At 46.8% G+C, this 17,301-nt stretch overlaps 2 protein-coding genes across 2 annotated transcripts; both read left to right on the plus strand.

The window, feature by feature from the left end:
• LOC8079570 (coatomer subunit epsilon-2) lies at positions 7,846-9,964 on the plus strand. The gene is made up of 7 exons (XM_002447166.2): positions 7,846-8,227; positions 8,318-8,410; positions 8,570-8,721; positions 8,833-8,968; positions 9,125-9,280; positions 9,475-9,554; positions 9,667-9,964. Exons 1-7 carry the CDS (start codon positions 8,018-8,020, stop codon positions 9,758-9,760), a joined length of 921 nt encoding a protein of 306 aa, XP_002447211.1. The 5' UTR covers positions 7,846-8,017; the 3' UTR covers positions 9,761-9,964.
• LOC8068475 (putative chloride channel-like protein CLC-g) lies at positions 10,954-16,543 on the plus strand. The gene is made up of 7 exons (XM_002447167.2): positions 10,954-11,325; positions 11,426-11,626; positions 11,696-11,873; positions 13,162-13,424; positions 13,989-14,258; positions 14,509-15,637; positions 15,958-16,543. The coding sequence occupies exons 1-7, from the start codon at positions 11,057-11,059 to the stop codon at positions 16,090-16,092; spliced, it is 2,445 nt and encodes an 814-aa protein (XP_002447212.1). The 5' UTR covers positions 10,954-11,056; the 3' UTR covers positions 16,093-16,543.

The raw sequence follows: 17,301 nt of genomic DNA on the forward strand, positions 1-17,301 counted from the left end.
GATCCTGAGGTTTTGCTTGTCCCTGCCCAGAGGAAAGCCCGCCGTTTGCAGTCAATTGCCTCAATCACTCCTGGAGGCAGAGGGAGCGCCTGCATGATGTAGTTGATGAGCCCATCGATCACCGAGTTTACAAGAGTTAGGCGCCCCTGATGATTGAGTAGAGCTGCTTCCTAGGTTGCTAGCCGGCGGTCTACCTTGGAAATTAGCGGGGCAAAAGCGGAGAGTTTTAGTTTTGAGTTGGACAGAGGTAAGCCAAGGTAGGACTGCGGGAAGGCTCCTTGGGTGCACTGCAGGGTTTGGAGTATGACACTGATGGTCTCCTGTTGAACGTGCATCGGAATTAGGGTGCTCTTGCTGAAATTTATTTTTAATCCGGTTGCCATTGCGAAACTGTCCAATACAGCCTTTAATCTTGTAACATCTGCAACATCAGCTCTTAGGAGGAGTAAGGTGTCATCTGCATACTGAAGCACTGGGCAAGGTCCATCACACACTGGGTGCCTAATTCCATTGTCAGTCTTGATCAGCCGTTGCAGGACATCTGCTACTAGCAAAAACAGATAGGGGGATAGAGCATCCCCTTGCCGGAGGCCTCTCTTGCATCTGATCCAATTTCCAGGGCAGCCATTGACCAGCACCGCAGAGTGCGATGTTTGGAGAAGATGCAGGATCCATTGGTTCCATTTGTGAGGGAAACCCCTAGCAGATAGAATTCTCAGGAGGCTATCCCAGCAAACAGAGTCAAAAGCTTTGGCGAAATCGAGCTTCAGGACAATCGTTGGCTTCTTGTTCTTGTGGCAGAATTGGACTAGCTCAGTAGCATAGACGAAGTTCTCGGATATGGACCGTCCTCTGATGAACCCGGTCTGGTCAATGTCTACAAGTTGTTGGATATGTTTCTGCAGTCTTGTCGTCAGAATCTTGGAGATGATCTTTACCGGGCAGTTCTGAAGCGAAATTGGCCTGAATTCAGAGGGAGAAGAGGCTCCTTCACGTTTGGGGATCAGGACTATATGAGCTCTGTTAATTCTGTCAAGTTCAATGGAGCAGTTGTGGAAGGCGTGAAGCAATCGCATGATGTCCCCCTTGACCGATGCCCAAACTGCCTTGTACCAGGCGGGGCCTAGACCATCAGGGCCTGGAGCGCTGTTCACATTCATTGATTTGATTGCTTCCAACGCTTCGCTCTCGAAAAACTGGGATATCAAACTGTCAAGAGGTGGATTCTGGTTCTGGTATAGGTCTGCCACCTGAAAATTCCAACTTGCCTGGACAGCAGACCCGAGGATCTGTTTGAAGTACTGAGTGATCTCCTTAGATTTGTCCTCATGGCTTGTGACAGTTGATCCATTGACTGTGATTGAAGCGAGGAAGTTCCTTCGTTTCCTGCAGGACGCCTTTACATGGAAATACTTTGTGTTTGAGTCCCCTTCTCTTAGACACCTTACTTTTGCACGCTGCTTCCAGTAGGCTGCTTTCTGCCTCAGAAAGAGGTCAAGTTGTTTGTAGCAAATGTCTCTGAGGCACCGTTCACCTGCATTTAAGTCTCTGAACTCTTCGAAATGGTCAAACAGGGAAATGATAAAGTTGTAATTGTGGTATAAGTATGGTGGGGAGCGGTGCTTGCGAGCCCAAACCTTGGAAGCCTGCCTAGTTGCCTTGACCTGTGCTACCAGGGACCCCGCGGGATCCATCTGTTGAGGTGCAGAGAGCCAAGCTTGAAGAGCTAAGGGGACGAAGGAGGGGTTAAGAAGCCAGGAGCGCTCAAGCCTGAAATAGGTGGCTTTTGGGATGTTGGTTTGGATAGTAGCAATCAGAGGTGAGTGGTCGGAGGTTGGCCTGTTACCAGTAGAGAGGAGGGAGCCAGGGAATAGAGAGGCAAAATCAAGGTTTAGGAAAGCCCGGTCAATTCTAGCCAAGGTCGGAGAGGCCCGTTTATTAGTCCACGTGAAACGTCAGTCCGAAAGAGGTAGCTCGATGAGCTCCAAGGTGTTGATCGTGCTGTTGAAACGGGAAGCCAGCGATCTGCTAAAGTTGCCGTTGCTTTTATCGTTCGGGTGGCGGGTTAAGTTAAAATCACCAATGAGGAGCCACGGTGACTGGATACTGCAGCAATAAGAAGAAGGTCGCTAAGGAAGGAGTCAGTAAGCTGGTGGTCAGAGGGGCCGTAGACGTTGGTGACTGCGAAATGGAAGTCAGAGACGTTAGATCGAAGGGAGACCGTAGTGGAGAACGCAGAAGTCGCGGCAGCGGTTGCCGAGAAGAGGGAGTCGCACCAAGCAGTGAGGTTGCTCGGGAGGAAAGAGCGATAGACCCAATCAGGTTGGGAGGCAAGCTTAGTTTCCTGCAAGCAGACAATATTTGGACTATACCTAGAAACATTGTCACGAACAACAACACGTTTATCCGAACGGCCAAGGCCACGGACATTCCACGAAAGGATTACAATATTTCTACGCCCAGGATTCATGGAGCAGAGATTAGACAACGAAACAAAGACAAGGCGATACATAAAGGAGTAAGAAAAAGACGCAGAAGGAACAGAGAGGGGGCGAATGGGAAGGGAGCAGTCCTGAAACTAGGTAACATTAAGGGAAGACGCCCGACGCCGCAGCCCTTGCTACCGCGCGGGTACTCGGTTCATCCAGACCAGCCGCTTTGCCCAGGCGGGTCAAGTCTAGAATCTTGAGAGCATTCTTCTTCTTCAGCACTCTAGAGTGGCGCACTTGTTTCTTGAGCTCGGCTGAGCAGGAGCTGAGGCTGTCCCTCAGAGCTTTGCGGGCAACTGCTTTGGTTGTAATATCGAGGAAGGTCCCTGGGTCCAAGCGCGCGAGTCTGACGCTGGCGCGCTTAGGAGGGGAGGCCCGCTGGGAAGCAGCCTGAACTGGCAGCTTAGCAGCATGATCTGGCAGAATTGTCGCAGTCCTCGGTCGCCGCTGATATGAAATTAGTATGTAGTTATTGATAAATTAGTATGACCTAGATAGTGCAGAGGCCTCTCCTTTATGTAGTCTGATATGCTACTCTAAACTCATATACAACTAGCAGCTGGACTTGCTTTGTAGTCTGACATCTATATATGATGTAAATTTAGTTGGGCTTGATGATCAGTCAATGCCATTCTGTGAACCTTCAAATTGATTTGGCAGTGAATTTGCTATTAGAGTTATACATCAAGACGTGAGTACGTGGCAAGCAGAAGTCTCGAAATGCAAAATTGTGACCTAAGAGAAACTCTTCCTCCAAAATTTTGTTCAACCCCAAAAATCCTACCAGCACCCCTAAAATCTAATGTTGAAGCCTGCAATGGCATCTCCTTCAGAAGAAATTGTACTGATTATATAAAACGAAGGAGATTGTAAACAAAACCATGGCAAATTTAAATTAACTTTGTTTCAAACTGATCCCACAAAGCATATTATTTGCTAGCAAAATGCGATTAACTAGGTAGCCGGAGTCATCGATGTTGGCACGTTGCTGACGGACGGCGGAGAGCGGCGCACTGCCCGAACCTCTGCTGGCGGCGGCTTCGGGCACCTGGGGTCGCATGTCTGGCAATGTTCCCTGCATAGTTCCCGAGTTTTGTAGCACAAGCCATTCGGGTCTGTATCACAACAGTAGCACTTGCCAATATCGACGCAATCGCTCTCGATACAAAATATCGAAGCAACCTTGCTACTTCTACTGTGAGCATCACCAGTGTAGTTTCTTGAACCCTCGTCCCACCCAAGTAGCCGGCGACCTCTCTCACCTGCAGTTATATAAATTTTTGTTAGTTCGTACAGAGAGCATATTCCTCGAAACCGGCTGCGAATTATATTGTGTACCACCGGCCGGATCTGTGCTACTGTGCTAGGGAATGCATATATCTGCCTACACCATTGGGCAGAATTTTAAACCGGCTGCCAAGAAGCATCCGAAGAGCACCACAAAGAACAACGCCAGGTTCATCAGGCTGCTGGCGCTCCCCATCTGACCGATGCGCTCGAGATGGGCTGGCGAGGTCGAAGGGAGATGAGGAGTTGATCGATGGCGGGTGCTCCTATACGGCATACATGCCAGGTATATATATTGCTTCACGCATGCATATATGGAAATATCTGACGCATGCATATATGGAAATATCTGACGCATGCAGTACGTGATCACACGGGACACGGCGGGTACGTTTTAGTTTCAGGTTGCAAATAATACCATATATACATACAGCTCGTGTATATGTTTCCGTAATTTCTTGTGATGTAGTACTAGTAGTCGAAAGATTCAACATAGATTTTGCATGACATGTACTATAATTATGCAATCAATTGACTATTTAACGCATTCTCACTCGCATAAATTAAGGGAAGCAACAAAGTAAAGGGCTGCCACCGGGGCCACACACTGGCACACTCCTTTCACGCGCCGGGGACGAGCAGACTCATCGATTGCCCACTAAATTTGTTCTATTCAAGTATAGCAACATATTATTTCCTAATTGATGATCAAATTTGGTTACAAATTCAACTCCTGCAAGATCTTCGACAACCATATCTCTATCCTGAACCTCGATGGATGGTGCTGATGCTGGTGGTGGGGCACAGGTAGCGGGCACACTGGGCTTTATAAACTAGGTAACTGGCCCATGAAACATGCATTGAGACTGGCCTTAGGGTTTCATTAGAGTTTCATACACGTTAAATATGCTGATGTGGTGCTATATTAATGAAGAGAGATGATAAGAGTTTCATGGGAGTAGAGAGAGTTTTTTCGCGAGTATGTCAACCTGACACGTGATTCATTAAGCAGAAAGGGAGAGTTGGGGTTACAACGGCCTTTGGTAAAGCCGTAATTACTAAAGACCATTGTAACCTCAACCGGAGTCACAGTGCACCGAACGAAAGGTTACAAAAGATTAAGAGCGGGAGCAGCGTTCGACGGATGAGCGAATAGAGGGAAATGTCTCAGGTGCCTGTAGCCGGCACGAAACCACAACCGCGCTTCCTCCAGCACGCTCAGCAGCGCCTCTTGCGGACTGGAAATCCTGGAATCAAAAGTTCTTGCGTTCCGCTCTTTCCAGAGAATCCACCCGACGATGAAGACCACCTGAGTCGAAGCCCTTCCTCTGCCCCTTCGGAACCAGCTTCCGCGCGGCCAACCACCAAGACCAGAAGCAGGTTCCGGGCTGCAGCGGTACATGATTGAGGTGAAGCCGCCCCAAGACGGTTTGCCAGACGTTCCGACTGAAGGAGCAGCCAATCAGAATGTGGTCAATCTCCTCAGCGTCGACACCGCAAAGGATACAGGTTGGCGATTGCTGCAGACCGCGTCGATGACGTCTTGCCACCGTCCAACACCTCTTGTGAAGCGCCAGCCAGAAGAGGTGTTTTACCTTGGGCGGTGCAGCCACCTTCCATAACTCCTTTGCTCCCAAAGGTCTGGTGGCGCCAGCGAACAGCAAGTGGTAAGCAGAAGCCGAGGAGTATGACATGTCCGCGGACCACTTCCAACGCAAGACATCAGGCGAGTTGTCGGAAAGGTGAACATTCCGAATGATGTCCTAGAGCTGCAGGTATTCCGTGAGGATCAGCACGTTGAAGGGCGGTGTGATGTGTCGGACCCAAGCGTGATCATGGATGGCTTTGGCTACCGTCGTCGCTCGACGCCGGCGAGGCACCCTAGCCAGGACGTTTGGGGCTACCTCCTGCACCGAGCGGCCGTCCGGCAGCCATTTGTCTAACCAGAAGATAGCTGTGTTACCATCGCCTAGAACAACGTCGGTAGCAGCAAGGAAGGTCGAAGCTAGAGTCTTGTTGTCAGGTGAAGGCAGCGGAACCCAAGGCAAGTAAGCTTGCATTCGGCGCTTCCATTCCCAACGAAGCTGTAGCGCTACCCCGAAACGTCGAAGGTCAATTAGACCGAGACCTCCAAGCTCCTTAGGGCGGCACACCAAAGGAAAGCCCGACGCTTCTTGTCAATTTGCTGCACAGCCCAGGGAGACAGGCAAACTGCGATGGTAGTGTGCGTTGGGATGGCCGAAAGAGTGACTACCGTAAGCGTTGCTCTCCCAGCAATGTTTAGCAAGTTCCCTTTCCAGGCGGGAATTATGTTAGCGACTGAATTTATGAGTGGGAGCTCTTCCGACCTGCTCAGTTTGTGGACAGAGAGAGGAACGCCCAGGTAACGGCAAGGGAAATGCGCTATCTGGCAGCCAAACCGAGACACAAAGAGCTGCAATTGTTCTGTGGAGCACTGAATTGGTGTTGCCACGCTCTTGTCCATGTTGGTGAATAGTCCTGATGCATGTCCAAAGATGCGTAACATTTCCTTCATGACATCCACATCTCCTTGAACCGGGGCAAGGAAGACAACTAGATCATCAGCATACAGAGAAGCCCGACAACCTGCTGCCTTTGATGGAAGGTGGCTGAGGTATCCATTCTGATCCGCAAAACGAATTAAGCCATTGAGGACCTCCATGACTAGCACGAACAACATAGGCGAGAGGGGATCGCCTTGTCTCAGGCCGCGGGCGTGACAGATTCTGGCGCCTGGTCTTCCATTGAGGAGGATTTTAGTGCTTGCAGTGGAGAGCAATGCCGAAATCCAGTCTCTCCAACGGCGACCGAACCCCATGAATTCCAGAATTTCCAGCAGAAAAGACCAGGAAACTGTGTCGAAAGCCTTCGCAATGTCAACCTTTAACAGAATGGACGGGCGCTTGACGGAATGCAGGTACCGACAAGCAAGCTGCACCGACCGAAAGTTGTCGTGGATGCAACGGCCTCGGATGAATGCACTCTGATTCGGGCTTACCAGAGAGTGGAGGAACTTGGCGAGCCTGTTAGCAAGGCACTTGGCTACCAACTTGGAGAAGCTGTGAATTAGGCTGATGGGCCTATAATCTTTAATCACTTCCGGCGCATCCTTCTTTCTTAAAAGAATCATGAAACTCCTATGCACTGTTTCTAAAATATTGATGCGTTGGAAACTGTGTCATGAAACTTCCATTGAGGATGGCCTTATGCGCCGAGCAAAATACCAGCTTGCACCCGCTAGTATCCTGACTATTACTCTCACCCTGTTTGTCCGGCAAACCATAGCTGATCGGAATAATACCATTGTTTAATTCTTCCTCCCTGAGAAGAGGCTGATGATGATCACTTTCACCTGCAAGTTTTTTTCTACACAAATTTCCGTAAGTACAACACAATGAAAATATAGTAATATACAAATGCACGAACGCTCAATAAAAAAAAACAAATTCATAAATGACTGAGAATAAGTGCATAGGAGTATATATTATTTCTAAGTTTCCATAGACTTCACATAGCAGCTGAAGTAACCATATTTTAAAAAAATGTGATCCACCAGGGGGTGTCGAACTAAACGCAGATGTCATGCTTCGAACCCGAGCGGGTCAAGAGTTTTGACGACTCTTGGAGTTCAACGTTCTAACTAGGTGCACCACAAGAAGCTTGGCAAATTAACCATATTTAGCACACCATTTCTTTTACTGCTCAACCAAAAAATTTTCTACCAAGTCTAAAGAGCCCCCTAACTAAACCTCAAAAATCTGTTATAAAAAAAATCTGTCATAAAAAAAAACTACACCTCAAAAATCTGAGAAATAATAAGACCAGAGCAAAGTGATTCACACTTCACAGTGACAACACTCATACAACAAATCTCTTCTTCTACTAAGATTTATCTCTAGTCGGGATTTTATTTTTCTTCACACCGCCTCTTCCACTGATCACCCGCGAAACTACCGAGCCGAACGGGCGAACCTCATGTCGCCTCCACCGTGAACCGGGGACAAATCACACACGAACGTAGGACGTACGCACGGCCACCACCACCAGCTGGGCCTTTTCCACGTTCAACAACGTAGCGTAACACCCGCGGCCGCACCTTGACGAGACAAGATCCGGTCCTCCTCCGATCCTCCGTCTTCCTCCCAGCTAGCGCGCGCGCGGCCCCGGCCCCGGCCCCTCGATCCATCCATCGTCTCGGATCCCTGCCTGCCTGCCAGTGCATGCCGCACCCTGGAACTGGAACGGAGGGCATGGCAGCGTCGCCGTCGCCGGACCACCTCTTCGGCCTGCGCAACAGCTTCTACATCGGCGCGTACCACGCCGCCATCACCAGCAGCCAGTCCCTCCCCGCGCACGCGCTCTCCCCCGACGACCTCGTCGAGCGCGACGCCCTCCTCTACCGCTCCTACATCGCCATCGGCTCCCACCAGGTGCGTGCCTGCCCCCCGGCCGTTCCACGTACGCCATTGCTCAACTCACACCTGACTGACCCGGCCTCCTGGTGTCGTGCATGCATGCAGTTGGTGATCGGCGAGATCGGGCCCAGCGCAGCCACGCCGCTCCAGGCCGTCAAGCTGCTCGCCGTGTACCTCTCCGGCGACGCCGGGAACAGGGTCGGTCCCGTACTCCATTTGCAGCCAATGCGATTTCCCCGTGTTCTATTCTGTCCGTCTGAATTACCACTTGTCTGAATGTTCGTCGTCCTTTGGTACTGTGAAATGCATTTCTTCCCTGTCTGACTTTCTACGTGCGCCCTGTGATCCTGGTTCAAGGAATCGGTGGTCTCGAGGCTTCGGGAGCTCCTGTCAGATGCGGCTGTTGGGACCAATCCGATCCTACGGTTGATGGCCGGCACCGTCTTCATGCACGAACGCGATTACGCCGAGGCACTGAAGCACACCAGCTCCGGTGGCAGCATGGAACTGTAAGCGTATACCCATTCTTCCGTTCAGCTTTGTTTCCTCATCTGATTACTGATATCATGTGCTCCATCGGTTCATCTCTCGCTGAAACCACCCTCAATTTGGTGGTGCAGGCATGCGTTGAATGTTCAGATATACCTTCAAATGAATAGGACAGACCATGCAGAGAAGCAACTCAGGGTGATGCAACAGCTGGACGAAGACCACACGCTGACGCAGCTCGCCAATGCATGGATCGACCTTGTCATGGTAGGCCGCACAGCACACACATTTCCCACCCATGGTTCTCGCACACATTTCAGAGTTTCAGTTCGGCCTCTTTTACTTTCTGAATTCTGACGAAGAAGAACTTTCATTGTTCTTCAATACTGTACACCATGACTACGTACTTGCCATATTTTTCAGGGTGGCTCCAAGATCCAAGAAGCGCACCTCATCTTCCAGGACTTGTCCGAGAAGTACCCGGCGACCTGCACGATTCTTAACGGGAAAGCCCTGTGTTCGATGCACATGGGCAACTTCGAGGACGCCGAGGGCTTGCTGCTGGAGTCACTGAACAAGGTCAGCTCTGGTGATCCCCCAGTTTGCCCAAAACCAGCATTCTTCGCCAAATAGGAGTATTCAACAGCCAACACCGTAGCTGCAGTACTGAATATCTGCACATGCCAATGTTGTGCACTTGGCCACTTGTGATTCTGAAACAGAATCCTTGACATGTTTGCTTGTGCTTGCACGAAACTCCTGAAACTGTTCAGGACGCCAAGGATGCTGAAACTCTTGCGAACCTCACGGTGTGCAGCCTCAACTTGGGAAAACCTGCAACGCGCTACCTCAAGTAAGTTTTCCCATAAAGTCTTTTCCTAGCGACCTTGTTTTGTTTCTGCCTGACAAGTCTGAATTCGGATCGCCTGAACTGAATGGCTGAAAGCAAAACTGGTATTTTGCAGCCAGTTGAAGCTAGCACAGCCAGACCACGCGCTGGTGAAGCGAATGTCCTCCGCTGCAGACAGCTTCGACAGAGCCTGCCAAGCAATGGCATGAAATTTCATTTGCTCCATTATGTTTATTTTCCCTAGGATGAATCGGAATAAGATCGTGATCTTCTGTCTCTGATGAGAAGCAAAGCAGCTAGAGCTTGGTTAACTTTACTGCTCGCCCATGACCTGTCTGTCAATAAATTTGTCATGGTAGGATCTTGAGTTCTCGACTATATATGACAGTTAAGAAAGGCTATATATCTTCTGATGCATTAGTGTAATTATGAGCCCACGTTTTGCTTTCGAGTGCTCTGATGGAGCCTGCATGAGACACCAAACACGCTTTCAGGAGAAGACAGCGAGAAAAGATTTGCATCAACCGTGTGTTGTGACCTTGTGGGCTAAAAGTGGCGCCTTTTTGACAAAAGTGTAGGTTGAGAATTACACCCTCAGTCCTTAAATGTTTGTCGTTTTTATTTCTCGAAAAACAATTTTGACACATATGTATATTAAAATTAATAATATTTATGATATATAATTAGTATCATTGATAGATATTTCAATCTAGTTTTTAATAAATTTATTTAGAGATAAAAATATCGCATATTTTCTATAAATCAAGTTAAAGTTATCCACACGTAAATCGTGGCGATAAACATTTAGAGACAAAGGAATACATAAGTACACTCCAAACCTGCCACATGATGTTCTATTGTGGCTGGCCACTCGTCTGATAGTGACAGTGTGGCACTAATGGCAAGGACTAATTGATCCACTAGATCTAGTTCCTTCAAAAAAAATGTTTTCACAAATCTGTCAACATATGTAGAGCAGAGACAAGGCACTTGAAGATGGGAGTAGGGAGTAGGTGTATAGACGTATAGTAAATATCAGGTAATTAACGAATGAAACCGAATGAGACAAAGGGTCCAGCACAAATTCCATGGCCAGAGGAATCTGATCCAGAAGCACGACGGGGCGCAACACAGCTTTCGGACGGTAACGCCACCGCAAGATCTTGTCCCGCTCCTCGGCTCCGTGCAGTGCTGCGGCATGTTGCCATCGGAGGGTCGGTGACGCGGACGCGGACGCGGCCGTGACCCGTTTCCGAACCCGGCGGCCCACGCGGCACGTTGATTGCCACCGTCACATCCATGTGGGAGCCACCTATTCGTGACCCCACAGGCAGTCTCACATCCATAACAATCTGCTCTGTGCCGGGACCGGGAGTCTGTCCTTTCTGCTCTGTCGTTACTAAAAACCCAGCGAGCACCACTTCCCATCTGCTTGTCAGTCCGAGGGCTTCGGCTGAGTGGCGGCAGCGGCGGAGGAGGGCAGGAGCAGCGGAGTGGCCGAGGCGATGGCGCCGAGGGACCCCAAGGAGGATGGCTTCGGCGTCGGTGGCGGCGGCGCGGCGGATCCGGATGCTGACATCGAGGCCCCACTGCTGGTCTCCTCCGGCTCGTCCTTCCTCCTGGACCCGGCGCTCGAGGACGGCGGCGGCGGCGACGAGGAACAGCGCCGGCGCCGGAGGCGGTTCATCCACGGCAGCCACACGCACTCCAACACCACCTCCCAGGTCGCGCTTGTCGGCACCGACGTCTGCCCCATCGAGAGCCTCGACTACGAGTAGGCCCTCCCCCCAATCCGCCGCGAATCGCTCGATCGCTTGGACTTGCTTGACCCAATTGACCGATGCGATATTGTGTGCTGCCTGCGCCCCGTGCAGGCTGATCGAAAACGACGTGTTCAAGCAGGACTGGAGGGCCCGGGGAAGGGGCCACATCCTGCGCTACGTGGCGCTCAAGTGGGCCCTCTGCTTCCTCGTCGGGGCCCTCACGGCCGCCGCCGGCTTCGTCGCCAACCTCGGCGTCGAGAATGTCGCCGGCGCCAAGTTCGTCGTCACCTCCAACCTCATGTTGGACGGCAGGTAAGCACCGCTGCGGCACTAGCATTCAGTCGATTGCTTCTGATGCTGATTCCAAGCTTATTTGATCAGACATGGGTCGGCGTTTGCGGTGTTCCTGTCGTCCAACTTTGCGCTCACGATGTTAGCCACGGTGCTGACGGTGTACGTGGCGCCTGCGGCTGCCGGATCGGGGATCCCGGAGGTGAAGGCCTATTTGAACGGTGTTGACGCCCCCAACATATTCTCACTGAAAACTCTGATAGTGAAGGTACTAGTTCAAAGTGGCATTGATATTTTGGTGTGACACGATGTGTGAGTATGACACCTGGCTCAGTGCTTAATATGAATTAATGAACTGGTCGATCCAATTATTGATTTGTCATTTGGGATTAGCACTGTAGCAGAGATATTTGTAGCCTGCTTGCACGACAGTTTTCAGATTCAGTTGTGGTTCTGTTCTTTCTTGGACTACATTGAGCTGTTCAAGTGAAATTGAAGATCATTTTAGAGATGGTTTACATAAGTTGAAGTCGTGGACCATGAGCATGATTGCTTCAGTGGTTCTGGACATGCTAGAAAACTAAGGCATATTATTGACTATTTTGTTCATAGAAGATCTGGAATACCACACTCTGCAAGGGCATCCATATTGGTCTTTCTTGATAGCCTTGTTTAGTTCACCCCGAAAACCAAAAAGTTTTCAAGATTCCCCGTCACATCGATTATTTCGACACATGCATGAAACATTTAATTTAGACGAAAATAAAAACTAATTGCACAGTTTACCTGTAAATCACGAGACGAATCTTTTGATCCTAGTTAGTCCATAATTGGATAATATTTGCCACAAACAAACGAAATTGCTACAGTAGCAAAATCCAAAATCTATTCGCATCTAAACAAGGTCTTAGTTTTTTAACTTGGAGCCACTCTGACTGATATGTCTTAAGTTCATATCTGAAGCATTTTTTAACAAAAAATTGTTAGCTCACACTGTGCCCAGCGTTCATTACTTTAGTTTATGATAGCTTCTGAGGGAAAATAATGAATCTGTGGTATTATAGCTTTCTAGAGTACTTCTGCTGCATTTAAGTAAGGTGTATTTGGAACATGAACATTCCTTTAATCTGCTTGACTCTTTTAACCATATTGATGAAAAGTGAGATTCATCTTATAGATCATTTCTGGCTACATATAATCTCTTATCTGCCATGGAGAGAAGTGCTAAACTGTACAAAGGTGTACACATAGACCTTTGCTCTTAATTAGATTACTATGATCTAGTAACTATATTTTGATGGCAAATGGCGAGGAGCACTGAGAATGCATGTGCTAAGATTTATAAGTCGGTTTTGTCATTTTCATTGCAGCTTCTTTTAAGTTTGGACTGAATTCCGAATGCTGCATCCTATTTTAAGTTTGCCTAGATTGGGTCTTAGTTTGCCCCCCACCCCCACCCAAAAAAGAAAAAAACAGTTCAACTTGTTTTATAGTGTATCCATCCTCTTATGTGTAATTTCTAAATTTGTATTTTGATACGTGCTGGTTTTGAGCAGATTGTGGGATGCATTGCGGCAGTATCATCATCACTGCATGTGGGAAAAGCTGGGCCACTTGTACACACAGGCGCATGCATTGCATCAATACTTGGGCAAGGTGGGTCACGTAAATATCATATGACATGTAGGTGGCTCAGGTACTTCAAGAATGATAGGGATCGGAGGGACCTTGTTACTTGTGGTTCTGCTGCTGGTATTGCTGCTGCTTTCCGGGCGCCGGTTGGTGGAGTCCTTTTTGCCCTGGAAACAGTATCTTCATGGTAAATTCTTTGAAAATGTGTTTCATGATGTATTTATGTAACTCTTGTTTATTACTATTGCAGAGCGGAAAAAAAGAGTGTGAAGGCTGTAATTACATATGATCCATGACTTGGGTCATTGTTAAGTACCTACATGATGTGTTGATAGAAAATATTCCCCTATTGTCTGAGAAGATGTCAAACCATGTTTTTCAAAAGAAAAATAAGCGATAACAACAGACTCTATACTTCAATGGACCTCCTGTTCAACATCATTGATTTCCTATTATTAATGATTTTTTAAGTTACTTTTACATGAAATAAGAAGTGTGACATAAGAAGTGTTCCACCCAATGGAAAATTCGACTAGTGCAAATGTTTCTTATCATCTGCTACCTCTTTTAAACAGAAAATAGTAATTGAAATTTGTTCAAGCACGGGTAGTGCACAAGTATTGATGCACTGAAGGGTATGGTGCACTAGATCTGCTCCTTACGCATATCCCTTCAGTGGTATGGCGTCTTTCGTGGACAAACTTTCTTGTACAACTTACAGACATTGAAACATATTTTCTTTTATTTGCAGGTGGAGGAGTGCTCTACTATGGCGAGCCTTTTTCACAACAGCGATGGTCGCTGTTGTGCTTAGGGCATTGATAGACTTCTGTCAAAGTGACAAGTGTGGCTTATTTGGGAAAGGTGGCCTTATAATGTTTGATGTGACAGCAGATTATGTCACCTACCATTTGATTGATTTACCTCCAGTAATCACTTTAGGGGTTTTTGGAGGAATACTGGGGAGTTTGTACAACTTTTTCCTGGACAAGGTTCTCCGTCTCTACAACCTTATCAATGAGTATGTACCAATGTTGCCTCAGTTTAAACTATCCCAACTTGTGCAGTTTAAACTAAACACCATGCATGCTCTATTTTATTGCAGTTTCAATAACCTAATAACGTCACCTTTACTGTTGTATTATATCAATTTTGAAAACCAATAGATATAACTTCTCGTAAAGGTTGCACCATGCATCTAGTGAATCATTTGAAGTCAAAATGCTCAAGTATCTGTAACATCTTGCCTAAAGTATTTTATTTACTTCCAGGAAAGGAAAAACTTACAAACTGCTCCTGGCTGCAACAGTCACTGTTTGTACGTCGTGTTGTCTCTTTGGCTTGCCATGGATTGCTGCTTGCAAACCTTGTCCAACTGACACTGGAGAAGCTTGTCCATCGATAGGCCGTTCTGGTAATTTCAAGAAATTCCAATGTGCAATGGATGAATACAATGATTTGGCTAGCCTATTCTTCAACACAAATGATGACACTATTAGAAACCTCTACAGTGCTGGCACTGACGATGAATTCCACATTTCTTCCATCCTTGTGTTCTTTGTTGCATCATATTTTTTGGGCATCTTCAGCTATGGCCTTGCTTTACCATCTGGCCTTTTTGTGCCAGTTATTTTAACTGGTGCAGCTTATGGCCGTCTGGTAGGCATGTTGATTGGGTCACAGTCAACTTTAGATCATGGTCTTTTTGCAGTTCTTGGCTCTGCTGCTCTGTTAGGTGGATCAATGAGGATGACTGTTTCAGTTTGTGTTATCATCCTAGAACTGACTAATAATCTGCGAATGCTTCCTTTGGTAATGCTTGTCCTTCTCATATCAAAGGTGGTGGCAGATGCTTTCAATGCAAATGTCTACGATTTGCTTGTTAGATTGAAAGGGTTTCCACATCTTGAAGGATATGCTGAACCATATATGAGGCAATTGTCAGTCAGTGATGTTGTAACTGGTCCTTTACAGACATTCAATGGCATAGAGAAGGTTGGTCATATAGTCCATGTCTTGAAGACAACTGGTCATAATGGTTTCCCTGTGGTTGACGAGCCACCGTTTTCAGATACTCCTACATTGTATGGTCTAATTCTTCGAGACCACCTGCTTGTTCTATTGAGGAAGAAGGATTTCATCCATAGTTGCTCAGCTTCTACACTGAAAGCTTCAAACCATTTCTCACATGCTGAGTTTGCTAAACGTGGATCAGGAAAACATGACAGGATTGAGGACATTGAATTATGCCCAGAAGAACTGGAAATGTTTGTAGACTTGCATCCATTCACAAACACATCTCCATATACTGTCCTTGAGACTATGTCTTTGGCTAAGGCTCTTATACTTTTCCGTGAAGTTGGATTGAGACATCTTTTGGTTCTACCAAAATCTTCAAAGGTTAGCGATGTTTTTAGGCTTTGGTTACTTTATTGCTGCTATGTCTATTCAAGATTATAATGTGTATTTCCTTCATGCCTGTCTGGACAAGTCTTAGCTCCTTGGCTACAACTTTGGGCCCCCTATTAGCATCAAGTGTTGTTAATCATAATAATTACTTTAGATTAACTGTGTTGTGAAACGGCACACCAGTTGCATTTGTATTTTTTTACCAGTGGCATTTTCTTTTTATATTATAGTACATAAGTCTGATTAGAAATGACAAATACTTGTGATAGTTGTCACTGATAACATTTTGGCTGCTTTTACATTAAATGCAGAGGGCGCCTGTTGTCGGCATACTAACGAGGCACGATTTCATGCCTGAACATATATTGGGCCTTCATCCTTTCCTCTTTAAGAGCAGATGGAAGAAGGTGCGACTTGGCAAGGTGAAAGTCGCCGACATATTTTGAAGCTTGCTGGTGACTAATGATTTGGGGAGGTCACAGAAGGATCATCTAATCACCGTTGTATACTTTGGCGTCTCACTCCAAAAAATCTCATTGAGCGGAATCGTATATTTTGCAGAGAATAACTCAACTTCAATACTAGTGGACTTTAGTCAAGGAAAATAATTTCGTTGTAAATGCTAACAAGAGGATGGAACATACTCAGTAGCTGCTAAGTGCTAACAAGTTCTTTTCCCACGAACAAGAGGAATATGTCACTGTAACTTCATGTTCATTATGCATATTTTAGCTAACCTTTGAAAACAAATGCTATTTGTAAGGTCTAGGTGCATCCACTGTCAGGCCCATGAATGCAAAAGTAAATTCAGTTCCATCTTTCATTCTTATAGGCTACTATTCAAAACATATACTCATATATCTGCATTTGGTGTGATAAATGCAATGTATTTCCTCAGCTTGGTTTCATAGCTTATTTTTGCAACATTCATGTGCTTACCTTGTGTTACAACAATGGCTGAAAGCCTGAAACTGATGGTTTAGCTTCTGTGTTGACTGGATCTAAATGCTAGTAATAGTCAAGACCATTGATAAAGTTAGGAGATCCTTTTTATGGAAAGGAAGGAAGGAAGTTAACGATGATTGGTGTATGGTAATAGCATGTAAAAATGTGGCTCGGTCAATTGACCTTGGAGGACTGGAGGTCTTGGGATCGCTAATTTACAAATTATGTGCTGGCTGCTACTTCATCACAAATTATAAGATGTTTGACTTTTTTTATCTTAAGTTTGACCACTCGTCTTATTCAAAAAAATAGTCAAATTTAAGTTATTCTTGAAGAACTTCGATTAATAAACCAAGCCATGACAAAAGAAGTGATATTTTGCACAAATTTTTTGAATAAGACGAATGGTTAAAGTTGGTATCAAAAAAGTCAAACGTTTTATAACTTGAGATGGGTTGAGCATTATAGATGGAATGCCTCTGGTTGGGCAAAACCAATGAAGACAGACCACGGTTTGGACGACATTCAAATACGGCCAATGTTTGTCATTTCGTTCGTCACTCAACTACTCAAGTTGGAAGTGCCACAAACACTTGGTAAGAATGTAAGATCGCCGGTTACATAGGCATAGCTGCTATGTGGTTGGTCTTGCACGGACCGGCGGTGGTGCCTTGCGTGCCAAAGAGAGATATCAATACTCGGACAGTGAC

The sequence above is a fragment of the Sorghum bicolor genome, chromosome 6 (genome assembly GCF_000003195.3).
Source record: "Sorghum bicolor cultivar BTx623 chromosome 6, Sorghum_bicolor_NCBIv3, whole genome shotgun sequence".
In the NCBI taxonomy this organism is placed as follows: domain Eukaryota; kingdom Viridiplantae; phylum Streptophyta; class Magnoliopsida; order Poales; family Poaceae; genus Sorghum; species Sorghum bicolor.

Excerpts from the sequence above, each read along its gene's own strand:
- LOC8079570 (XM_002447166.2), top strand. The coding sequence starts at position 8,018 with ATGCCGCACCCTGGAACTGGAACGGAGGGCATGGCAGCGTCGCCGTCG. Across the intron at positions 8,411-8,569 it reads CCGGCGACGCCGGGAACAGG|GAATCGGTGGTCTCGAGGCT; the intron begins GTCGGTCCCGTA and ends TCCTGGTTCAAG. Across the intron at positions 9,281-9,474 it reads TGCTGGAGTCACTGAACAAG|GACGCCAAGGATGCTGAAAC; the intron begins GTCAGCTCTGGT and ends GAAACTGTTCAG.
- LOC8068475 (XM_002447167.2), top strand. The coding sequence starts at position 11,057 with ATGGCGCCGAGGGACCCCAAGGAGGATGGCTTCGGCGTCGGTGGCGGC. Across the intron at positions 13,425-13,988 it reads CTGGAAACAGTATCTTCATG|GTGGAGGAGTGCTCTACTAT; the intron begins GTAAATTCTTTG and ends TTTTATTTGCAG. Across the intron at positions 14,259-14,508 it reads CTCTACAACCTTATCAATGA|GAAAGGAAAAACTTACAAAC; the intron begins GTATGTACCAAT and ends ATTTACTTCCAG.